At 56.9% G+C, this 11,451-nt stretch overlaps 1 protein-coding gene across 5 annotated transcripts in view; it reads left to right on the top strand.

Moving 5' to 3' along the window:
- Positions 1-7,035: 7,035 nt before the first annotated feature.
- SHANK3 (SH3 and multiple ankyrin repeat domains 3) overlaps positions 7,036-11,451 on the top strand; it is a 48,563-nt gene continuing 44,147 nt past the window's right edge. For all 5 annotated transcript variants that reach the window (XM_077913919.1, XM_077913922.1, XM_077913923.1 and 2 more), the window contains exons 1-7: positions 7,036-7,339; positions 7,537-7,740; positions 8,287-8,358; positions 10,375-10,483; positions 10,562-10,713; positions 10,801-10,968; positions 11,088-11,204. In XM_077913919.1, coding sequence (XP_077770045.1) covers positions 7,046-7,339; positions 7,537-7,740; positions 8,287-8,358; positions 10,375-10,483; positions 10,562-10,713; positions 10,801-10,968; positions 11,088-11,204 — 1,116 coding nt within the window. In that variant the 5' untranslated portion in view covers positions 7,036-7,045. The remainder of the gene's footprint in view (positions 7,340-7,536; positions 7,741-8,286; positions 8,359-10,374; positions 10,484-10,561; positions 10,714-10,800; positions 10,969-11,087; positions 11,205-11,451) is intronic.

Below are 11,451 nucleotides of genomic sequence, written 5' to 3'. Positions count from 1 at the left end.
GGGGGTATTTGGAGGCTGAGCTGGGATTTTAATCCAGACATCTGCTCCAAGGACAGCCCTCCAACCTGTCCATTGTGGGGACTCTGAACCCAGAAGGGAAATTTATTGGCTCTTGAGGCCAAATTCAAGAGAAACTGAAATCTTTTCAGATTTCAGGGAGTGTTTAGGGACTTACCCTTTTAGAACCTTCCCCGTCTCTCATATCTATACTTCCCTCAGAGTCGCTCTCTTCTCAAGGCTGGAATCTTGGTTACCAGTAGCTATTGAGTTCACATCTCTTATGTATCCCAAGAGTGGAGAAACAGTTATAAGAGGTAAAATCCCAAGGCAGGATTGTCACTTGTCCTACTTGGGTCACATGCCCGCTGCCATGGTTCAAGTCCTAGATTCTCTACTGTCTAACCATGCACGACTTTAGACACAGTGAGTTACTTTTTCTTTTCTTTTCTTTTTTTTTTAAGATTTTATTTATTTATTCATGAGAGACAGAGAGAGAGAGAGGCAGAGACACAGGCAGAGGGAGAAGCAGGCTCTTTGAAGGGAGCCCGACATGGGACTCGATCCCGGGGCTCTGGGATCATGCCCTGAGCAGAAAGCAGACGCTCAACCGCTGAGCCACCCAGACATCTCTGAGTTACTTTTTCTTGATGGCTTTTGTTTCCTCATCTGTTACATGAGAGCAGTAATAGTGGCTTGCTCAGTGAATGACATGTAGCTCTCAAACACCTTAGTAACTAATTTATTTTCATAATTTTTACCATTCTTTTTTATTTAAGCAATTTTTTACAAAGCTTTGTGGTGGTCTCTCTGTAGAAAAGTGAGGCTGTAAACCTTGCTTGCTCCCATCAGTTTTAGAGTTTGAGTTCTATTATTCTTTGTAGTCCCTGGACTACCAAATCAAGAAACTAACATACAAGTCATGATAGGATAGTGGTGCTTCTCTGAAGGGACACATTTAGGCTGCTTAGGATCCCTACATAAATACAGGCCCAACTGAGTTCATAACTCCAAATAATAAGATTCTCACAGAAATAATCTGCCATGAGTGAAAGTTGGTAGACCCCACAGAGAGCAAGATTACACCACCGAAAAGGTCATATAGTATAACTACTGACTAGAAATTTTAAAATAAATATATTTGAAATGATTAAAGACAAGAGAAGAAGTTTTAAAATTGCATTAAATAAAAAAAGATAAAAGCCAATATAAAGAGCAAGCAGATTTGATAATGTACCAAATTGAGCTTCTAGAAATAAAATCTATGGTCATTGAAATTGAAAGCTCTATGGGAAAAAAAAAAAACATATGGGCAGAATTAACAGCAGATTAAACATAGTCAAAGAGAATATTAGTGAGGTGGAAGTCAGAATTGGGAAGTTACCCAGAATAGAGCACACACAGAGGGAAAAAAAAGTACTGAGAGGAAAATAATTGTCAATTTAGAAGTCTACATTGCTAAATTATCACTTAGGAAAGAGAGCAAAATAAGACATTTCAGAGACTCAAAGAATTTTTCACTACTGGACATTCATTAAAAATATCTGAAGTATGTGCTTTCAGGAAGAATGGACCTCACCCTTGAAGGAAGAGCGAGTGAAGAAATATGCTAAGGTACGATCCAATCTAACATGCACCCACTGCTCGACAGAATAACAATGAGAATGACTGATTTGGAGCAAAAGTCACAGGATCAAGAACCTGAAGGATGAGAGGTGAAAGTATTCTAAGTTCTTATCGTTACATAGGAGGGAGCACGAGAGACTCTCTCTACATAGCTGACTTTAGAACTTGTTTTTTTTTTAAGATTTTATTTATTTATTCATGAGACACACACACAGAGAGAGAGAGAGAGAGAGGCAGAGACACAGGCAGAGGGAGAGGCAGGCTCCCTGCAGGGAGCCCCACGTGGGACTTGATCCCAGGTCTCCAGGATCAGGCCTTGGGCTGAAGGCGGCACTAAACCACTGAGCCACCTGGGCTTCCCAGAACTTGCTAATTATGTATGTTGAAAATTAAGTGTATTTATGAAAGTGATGGAGAGCACATAGCTTCCAAGCCAATGGAGTTGAGGGAAAGGGGAATAAATGACTTGATCCATCCAGGAGAGGACAGAAAGGGAGGCAAAAAGAGGCACAGAGTAAAAAGACAGGGACTCCTGGGTGGTCGGTGGTTGAGCTTCTGCCTTCAGCTCAGGTCATGATCGTGGGATCCTTGGATCGAGTCCCACATTGAGCTTCCTTCATGGAGCCTGCTTCTCCCTCTGCCTGTGTCTCTGCCCCACCCCCGTGTCTCTCATGAATAAATAAATAAAATCTTTAAAAAAAAAGACAAAAGAAGATAATAAAAATCCATTAAAACATCTCATCAATCACAATAAACACACCGTTAGAGGTTGAAAACTCTAAGATTGATTTATACAAAAAAGACTTTAGCTACACGGACTATATATCAGAAGCATACCTAAGATATAAGGAAAAGAATGGAAAAAGACAAATGATGTCCATACTCAGAAAAAGAGCTGTAGTAGATTACTTACTAGAAAAACCAAAATTAAGGCAAAAGGCATTATTAGGGATAAAGAGGGGGTACTGTTAAATGACAAAAGGAATAATTTATCAGGAAGCTATAATAATCCTACACTTCTTAGCACTTCAAAACCAAGTCTCAAAACATATAAAACCCAAACTGGCAAATTTCATGGAGAGATTGCTAAAACCAGTATCACAGTAGTGGGATTTAACCCACCTCTTCTGGTAATTTATAAATTGAGTAGATGCAAAATTAGAAAAGGCATAGAATATTTGAATAATATAGTTAACAAGCTTGATACAATGGAGATCATATTTATCTCTCTCTCTCTCTCTCTCTCTCTCTCTCCGAACAATTCCTATAGAACAGATGGAAAACTTTCACAGAAATAGGCCATGTACATGCTACAAAGAAAGTCTTCACAGAATCCCAAAAGATCAGTATTTATGCAGACTACCTCCTCTGACCGTAATGCAATAAAATAAGAAATCAGTAACTAATGGTTAGTCCTCCCTCCAAAAAAAATCTAGTATACATTGGAACATGTAAATAAGCATACTTTCAGCAATTTCCAAGCCAAAAAAATTTGATATTAGAAAATCAGAACAATGTAAAATTAAAAATCCTACTTATCAAGATTTCAGGGACATAACTAAAGTGGCACTTGGAAAGGTATAGCTTTAAACACTGTCAGAAAAGAGAAAGACTAAAAATTGGATTAAATATCCAACTCAAGAAATTACAAAAAGAATCATAACACAATAAAGAAGTAGAGATAGAACAGAATAAAACAAAATAGAAAATACAGATGATTAGCAAAATTAAAAGTTGATTCTTTACTACAAGTGGTTTTATTCCCTGAAAAGTGAAACTTGACGAATCAGATTCAGGATGACATGGAACCTAAATATATTGATAGATATCAAATAAGTAGAAGCAATAAAAACTCTAACCACAAAAGATACACCAGGCCCAGACAGTTTTCCAGTCAACTGGACGTCCAAGGATCCCCACCTCCCACATCTGCTCTGGAGTCTAGGCGGGGATCTCATCTGGAGGGAAATGGAGTGAGAAGAGCCGGCAGGGTGCAGATTTGGTTCATCCACTGGCGACACGTGGAGTGGTGGCCCCTGGGCCGCAGACTGTCAGGGACCCCTGGGGAACCTTGTTCTTGTGGGGTAAGACGGACCCTGGACAATAATCGGCACGTCAAGTGTGGAGTAGGTGAAAGTAGGTGCTGCGGGAGGGGGTGAGGTGGACATAGCAGCCTGCAGAGAAGGGCTGCCAGGCCAGTGGAGGGCTGAGAATACGGGCCCAACCGAGGTGTCAAGGAAACCTGGGCGGTGGGACAGCCAGGAGAAGCCCTCATGGGGGCAGGGTTGGGATGAGGGGGAGGAAGTGGGCCCCAGAAGTGTCAGGGAGGGAGGGGCAATAAAAGGGAGTGAAAGGTGGCAAAAAACTTTGCCAGGAGAGGAGCCCGCCGCAAGGGCCAGGAGGGTGTGGGCCTCGGATGCTGGACCGTGAAGGTGCATCAGATGATGGAGGTTTGGGAAACCAAGGAGGGAGGGGGCGCAGTGTGGGCTGGGGTGAGGGGAGGCTGTGGTGAGGCCAGGGCCTCCATGGGGGCCGCGGCCTGGGGGTAGCTGCGTGGTTGTGGGATGTGCCAGGCACTCTTGGGGGTGCTTTGCCCACATGAAATCCCCAAGGCCCTATGAGGCCCGTATGTGTCTGAATATGTGTGGTGGGAGAATGTGGGAAAGAAGCAGGGATGGTGAGAAAGATCCTTCTGGAATCTTGGCCTGGATGGAAGGAGTGGGAAGCAGAGGGCCCTGGGTCTGGCAGAGGGAGGTGGGTGCTGGCAGGCAAAGGGGGGCCCTGCCTGGGAGCTGGAGTCTGCCGGACCAGGGGGCTGTTCGGGATTTATAGGGGGGGTGGTGAGGGGCCGAGTTCTTTTATTCTCAACAAAATAAAGGGCAAAGACACCCACTATCCTTCGCCTCGGTCCTCTGTAAACCCACCGTGCTGCGGGGATGGAAGGACGTAATGTGGGTAAAGTGCTTCTGGGTTCTGTTATTTTTGCTGTTTGCTGGGGTGGTGGTGGAGCTGGGGAATGTGCAGGCTGGGAATTCACTCATTATGTGCCCGTCCCCTGTGCCAGGCACTTTGTGGAACCAGTTTGGAACTGAGCGAGGCCCTGGTACCTCCCTGGGCAGTGCCAGCCCCGCGGAGCCTGGGGACCACAATCGGTTGACTGCCCATCAACAAAATATGAGATTTTTCTCCCCAAAGGTTTTAAGGCTGCAGTGCAGGGCCGGAGTGGGACTCACCCAGGGCAGTAGGTTGGTAGGGGGAGGCCTGGAAGGCTGACCGGGCTCCCGTGAGGTCCAGGCTGGGTGGGCAGGTTGGCAGGACTGGTGCAGAGCTCTGAGCTGCCCGGATGGGTGCTGAGGAGATGGGCAGCCTCCTTCCTTCTTCCACCATGAACCAAGGGCTCTGGTGAGTGTGTTGGAAGCCTAGCAGCCAGCCACAGTAGGATCAGAGGCTGGGAGTAAAGGCAGGTGGGGGCTGGGGGGGGGGGCAGGAACCGTGGACCTGCTGGCTCGATGGGGGCTGGGGACAGGAAGATAGCGGAGACAGGAGAGGGGCTAGGAGCACTGGTTTCCTCTCTCTAGGGCTGGGCCGCAGGAAAGCCAACCCTCGTGCTTCCCAAGGTGCTTCCTGCAGATAAAGTGGCCTCTGACAGGCTCCTTCCTGCTCCCCCCTTTCCCCATCCCTCCCATCCTGCCTCAGTCCCCAAGGGACCCTCAGCTCCCCCACTCTGGCAAGCCCAGTGGCCTTGGGAAGAGTCTGGACAAGGGGGTGGGAGGTCTGGGCATCCTGGGGCCACGCTTCCGGGCAGGGAGGGTCCACCCAGGCTTGAGGAGAAAGCAGGACCAGACCCACAGACTGCGCTGGAGACTCGGCTCTGTGGGGTCAGTGGAGTCCTGGGAAGTAGAGATTTTTTTTCCTAAAGGGGTAGCGGATGGAAGAGGAGAGAGCCAGGGGCTCCTTCAGGGCTTAGGGCTGGGCCCTGGGAAGAGGGCCTTACTCTGGGGGCAGAGGGGTGGGTATTGGTGGGGAGGGGGCTTGGTGGTGGGCAGGTAGTGGTCAAGGTGGCTCTGGGAGGGGGATCTGTTCTTGGAGGGGGTGCCAAGTACTTTTCGTGGGGGGTTAGGGTGTTTCCAGGTTGTCATGGGGAGGATTAGGGAGGTTCTCTGTGTGTAGGGGGTTCATTTAGGTTTATTCCTGGGAGCCTGGGGGGGGGGGATCCGAGGCTGTTCTTGGAGGAGGTTGGGTGAGGCTGGGGGGCCCAGGGACTGTTTCTACCAGGGACCTGAGCGTGTGCCCACGCTTGGTTGCTCTGTGAACGTGGTCAGGTGTGTCCAGTGAGAAGGTGAGCTGCTGGCTAGGGGGTCAGGGCCTGGTGTTCTGGGGCACTTCACACATGTTGGAGAATTCTGCAGGAGTCCAGGGCTATTACCGCATTCCACTGCGGCTCTTTGCTCTCAAGTCTTGGGGGCCCAGGTCTCGCAGCCCCGGGTAGTCCTGTGAGGCTTACCAGGGCTGGGGGGCGGTGGCGGGCTCCGCGGGGCGGCAGTGCCTGAGCTAGTTTCTTTACTGTGCTCCCCTGTTCTCCGCCCACTCATCACCCCCTCCCGCGTTGCCACGACAACGTGTAAAACTAAAATTCACTTCCCCGTTGCAGGTGGAGACTAGTAGCGCCCCCTCCCCTAAGCCTGTCCTCCTAGGTCGTGCCCCCATCCTGTCGTCGCTAAGGTGACGGGGAGGGGGCGACAGGGCCTGGGTCTAGGCAGAGCAGGAGGCCTGGAAGAGGGGGGGCTTGGAGTCCAGGGCGAAGTCCCCGAAGTCGGCTGGGGGAGCCGGGGGCCGCGCGGAGCTCCGTGCAGGGTGGCCTGGGGGTGAAGTCTGGGGGGGGGCGCCTCTGGGCCTCCGTGACCCGGGGTCTCCGCGCCGCCCCGGGACCGGGCAGGGCTGGTCACCGTCACCCCCCGCCCCCCCCACCCCGGCCCGGCCCTGAGTGCGGTGGGGAGGTGGGTAGAATGGGGGAGAAGCTGCCACCTCCGGAAATTAATTCTCCTGTTTTTCTCTCCCCTCCCCGCCCTCTCTGCGGCCCTCGCGCCCGACGCGGACCCCACCGCAGCCCCGGGACCCCCGCCGCGCGCACCCCTGCTCCGTGGTCCTCGGATGCTCGCGCGCGGCCACTCCCCCCGCGCCGAGGCCTAGGGCTCCCCGCGCCCCCCGCGCGGCCCCCGGGGCCCCCGCCCTGCGGGGCGGCCCAGGCCCCCGGCCCCCGGCGCCAGCGCGGCCCCCCCCGCCCCGGGACCCCGGCCGCCCGGCGCGCGCCCCCCGCAGCCGGCGCAGCCCCCCGGCCGCCCCCGCTTCCCTCCCGGCGCGGCCCCCTCCCCCCGCCGCCCCCGCCCCCGGGGAAGGCAGGCGCCGCGCTGAGCCCGGGCCGATGCAGCTGAGCCGCGCCGCCGCCGCCGCCGCCGCCGCCCCTGCGCAGCCCTCGGCTCAGCTGCCCCCCGCGCCCGCCCCGGCCCCGGCCCCCCCCGGCCCCCTCCCGCGCGGCGCGGCCGACGGGGCTCCGGCGGGGGGGCAGGGGGGGCCGGGGCGCCGTGCGGAGCCCCAGCGCGCCCCGCTCCCGGCCGCGAGCCGCCCGGGCTCCGGCCCGGGTGCCGGCGCGGGGATGGACGGCCCCGGGGCCAGCGCGGTGGTCGTGCGCGTCGGCATCCCGGACCTGCAGCAGACGGTGAGCCCCACGCCCCGCGCCGGGACCCCCGCGCCCCGGGACCCGCGCCCCTCCCCCGCCGCCCCCGCCGAGACCCTCCCCAGCGGCCGGGCGGGGGCGGGGCCGGGGAAGCGCCGCCCCTGGGCGGGTTCGGGGGTCCGGGGTCCCGGGGGTCCGGGGGTCCCGGGGGGCGCGCTCACGGGCCCGCTCCGCCGCAGAAGTGCCTGCGTCTGGACCCGGCCGCGCCCGTGTGGGCCGCCAAGCAGCGCGTGCTGTGCGCCCTCAGCCACAGCCTCCAGGACGCGCTCAACTACGGGCTCTTCCAGCCGCCCTCGCGGGGCCGCGCCGGCAAGTTCCTGGACGAGGAGCGGCTCCTGCAGGACTACCCGCCCAACCTGGACACGCCCCTGCCCTACCTGGAGGTGAGCGCGGGGCCCGGGGCACGGGTGCGGGGACCCCAGGGGCCGTGCCGCGCCCCAGCGCACCCAGCGCCTCGCCTGAACGCGCGTCGCCCCCTCCCCCGCCGGCATCCGGACTCTCGCCGGCTCACCCATTCATAGCGGAAAGGATGCGGGGCGCACTGTCGGGCGTGGGGACCCAGCTCGTAGTCCGGGTGGCGGCGGCGAGGGCGCTGAGCCCCCCCCTAAGCATGACGGTGGCCGAGCCCAGAGTCGGCCTGGCCCCCGGCGGCGCAGGGACACCGGGTTCCGCTCAGGGCAAGTCTGGGAGGGAAGCCTGCAATCGGGCCTTGGAAGAGGAGCAGCTTTTTCCAGGGAATCCTGGGGATGGGGACGACCGAGAAAGGGAGCTGCAGGTTCCAGAACAGCAGGCCGACGTCCCGTGTGAGCGCAGCCTAGGCTGTGTGCCCACGGCAGTGTGAGGCCCGCCAAGCAGGGCTTGGTTGGGGTTGTCGTGCGATCGCTCAGCCCAGGGTGCGCCCTTTCTCTGCCTTCCCTTTACCTGAGCAGTTTCGATACAAGAGGCGAGTGTACGCGCAGAACCTCATCGATGATAAGCAGTTTGCAAAGCTTCACACAAAGGTAAGGAGGAAGCTCAGAGGAGGGACCCCGGAGGTTGCCACCTGGCCCCACCTGGCCCCCGTGGGCGGTGTTCCCTTAAGCCCACACTTCACTGGATTTTGTGACGTCAAAAATGCCCTTGAAAAATTCCTAAGAGCCCTCCCTCTGCTCGCAGTACCCCACTGTGGCTTGGGGCTGACTACAGTCCCACCAGCTTGACTTCATCTGTTCTCTCTCGTGTCACGGGCCCAGAGCAGGTGTTGGGGCAGCTGGAGGGCTGGGTGCAGACTCTAGCACCGTGCTTGTTGTGGCCGTCCTCTGCTGACGGGTTCCAGTCAGCCTAGATTCTGGCTCACCACCTCTGGCCTGAGGGTGGGTGGTGGGTATGATAGGGCGTGGTGTCTTGGGGAGATCCCTGGTGGAATAGAAGTGAACAAGCACCTGATGTTGTCATTTGGGGGAGCTGGGACGGCGTGGGGAGAACAAGGAGCCTAGCCCTTAGCGGTCAGCCAACTGGGCACTCATACTTAGGCATCTAGTTAGTTTTCTCCTGGGAGGGACTTTTATTGTTCCATTTTCCAAATGGAGGTACTGAGTCCCAGAGAAGTTATGTGACTTGCTCCCAGGTGCGCAGCCAGTGAAACTGGAACTGAATCCAGATGTGCCTGACTCTGGGGCCCTGTGCCTAGGCACACCTACTGAGCACCATTGCTAGGTGGGCCTGGCCCCAAATGTTCTTTGGGGGCTGCCTCACTGCCTTCTTGGAGTGTAGGAGAGGCAGTGTGGGTGCCACAGCCACTACCCACAGTCAGAGTTCCTCCGGTCCCACCTCGGGCTCTAGTGACCAGTGGACATCTGCTTGCTAGACACGTCATTGACAATCTCTGGAGCGTGTCTCCTTCTCCAGGAGAAGGATCTGAGCATTGTCATCTCTGGGCCCAAGTGACCCCCTCTGTGACCCTGGAAACTCCATGCGAGGTGGGGCGCGTGGGGATCAAGGCCATGACTGGGGCTGGGCCGAGACTGTGCCTTCTCTCTCCTTTTGCCCCCTTGTGACCCTGTCACTCTGGGTTCCTCCCAAAGTGGTTACCTCTTCTCTAAAACCGTCCTGAGCACCTCACAGGACCCTGGTGACACTGCTGACTAGTGACCTCCAGTGGGTCCACTTGCTTTTCGGTCACGTTGAACTTACCCTAGCCCCGTGTTTCTGCCTCCTGGACGCTAACCAGCCCCCAGCGTCACACCATCCACTTGGGGTCTGGCTGAGGTCTCTCCCCTGTCATGAGCACCCTTCCTCCTGTTTGACTGTCCAGACCCGCCTTCAGGGGCCACCTCTGTGGAGCGGTTCCCATGGTGCCCTCCTATTTCTGATGCAATCTGAGTGTTTTTAGAAGCCAGGGCACCTTGCCTCGGGTGTGCAGCATCTGTAGCACCAGCCTCAGTGAGGCTTTGCTCAGTGAATGAACGCACGACTAGGTCAGTGAGTGAGAGGCAGGCAAAGTCCTGTCACGGGAGGGGCCGCCCATGGGTAAGGAGGGGCCTCAGGGGGTCTGCCTTGGGGTGATCTCGTGAGGAAGAGGGAATGGACCACCTTGGGTAGGGTCCCTGGGGTGATGAGGACGAGGGCTGTGGCGGGGGTGCGGCTCCTGTCTGGGTGCCTCGGGCTCTTCTGGTTTGGGTAGGTTGGCCGAGGAGGGGAGCCAGAGCAGTGGCTGAGGCTGGGGTAGGAAGCCCTTGCGTGTGGGCGTGATCAGGGCAACCTGGCCTTGATGAGGGGCTGGATGGGCTGGGGATCCGGGCAAGTACTTCAGGCAGCCCGTGGGCCCGCTGAGCTGAGGTCGGCCCCGTGGGAGTCTAGGGCTTAAGGTGATATGAGGGGGCGACCAGGTCATGATGCAGAGTAACGGGTGTGAGGAGGTGGGATAGTCGATGCCTCTGTAGGGTGACAGGTGGCCTGAGGCTTCTGGTGGAAGGTGGGTGACACTTAGACGATCGGAGCCGTGGTGCTCGGCTGACCCGGATGGCTGGGTGTTCCAGGCAAACCTGAAGAAGTTCATGGATTACGTCCAGCTGCACAGCACGGAGAAGGTGGCCCGCCTACTGGACAAGGGGCTGGACCCCAATTTCCACGATCCTGACTCAGGAGGTGAGAAGCAGAGCGGGAAGGGGCATGGCCCTGGAGTGGTGGTTGGGACCTTAACCTTCATCTGTCTCCCGAACCCAGAGTGTCCTCTGAGCCTTGCGGCCCAGCTGGACAACGCCACGGACCTGCTGAAGGTGCTGAAGAACGGCGGCGCCCACCTGGACTTCCGCACTCGCGACGGGCTCACGGCCGTGCACTGTGCCACCCGCCGGCGCAACGCGGCAGCCTTGACGGTCAGTGTGGGTGTGGCGCCTGCCTGGGAGGCGCGGGGGCAGGGCGGAGGCTGGGCCCCTGTGGACGCCGAGGCTCCTTGCCCTCAGACCCTGCTGGACCTGGGCGCCTCTCCTGACTACAAGGACAGCCGCGGCCTGACGCCCTTGTACCACAGCGCCCTGGGGGGCGGGGATGCCCTGTGCTGTGAGCTGCTGCTGCACGACCACGCTCAGCTGGGTACCACAGATGAAAACGGCTGGCAGGAGATCCACCAGGTGCGTCGGGAGCCTGGGGCGCGGGCTGGGGGCCTCACTTCTGCCTGGGCCCTGTCAGCCAGGGGTGGGGAGTCCTGGACGGCATTCGGGGACCCAGGAGCGCCTCCCTCACCCCGCAGGCGTGCCGCTTTGGGCATGTGCAGCACCTGGAGCATCTGCTGTTCTACGGAGCTGACATGGGGGCTCAGAACGCCTCAGGGAACACGGCCCTGCACATCTGTGCCCTTTATAACCAGGTGTGACTATATGTGTCCGCACGCATGTGTGCTACGTCACAAGTGCCTGTTCTGTGTCGTGCTGTTGGCTGTGGCCTTCTAGGCCGATGCGTGCACCTCTGTTCCCTGAGCGCACGTGTTCCACGTGTGTTCCAAACACCCAGGTGTAAATCACGCACATCTGGGCTCTCTGGGCCAGGAGGGACCTGCATGTGTTGTGTAGAGGTCATCCTCGCGTGCCCCTGTGTTGTGCATATGTACGCTGGAC

Source organism: Canis aureus, chromosome 11 (genome assembly GCF_053574225.1).
Source record: "Canis aureus isolate CA01 chromosome 11, VMU_Caureus_v.1.0, whole genome shotgun sequence".
NCBI classification, from domain to species: Eukaryota; Metazoa; Chordata; class Mammalia; order Carnivora; family Canidae; genus Canis; species Canis aureus.
The sequence above is the reverse complement of the archived record's forward strand: the minus strand, read 5'-3'. Positions and strand labels throughout refer to the sequence as shown.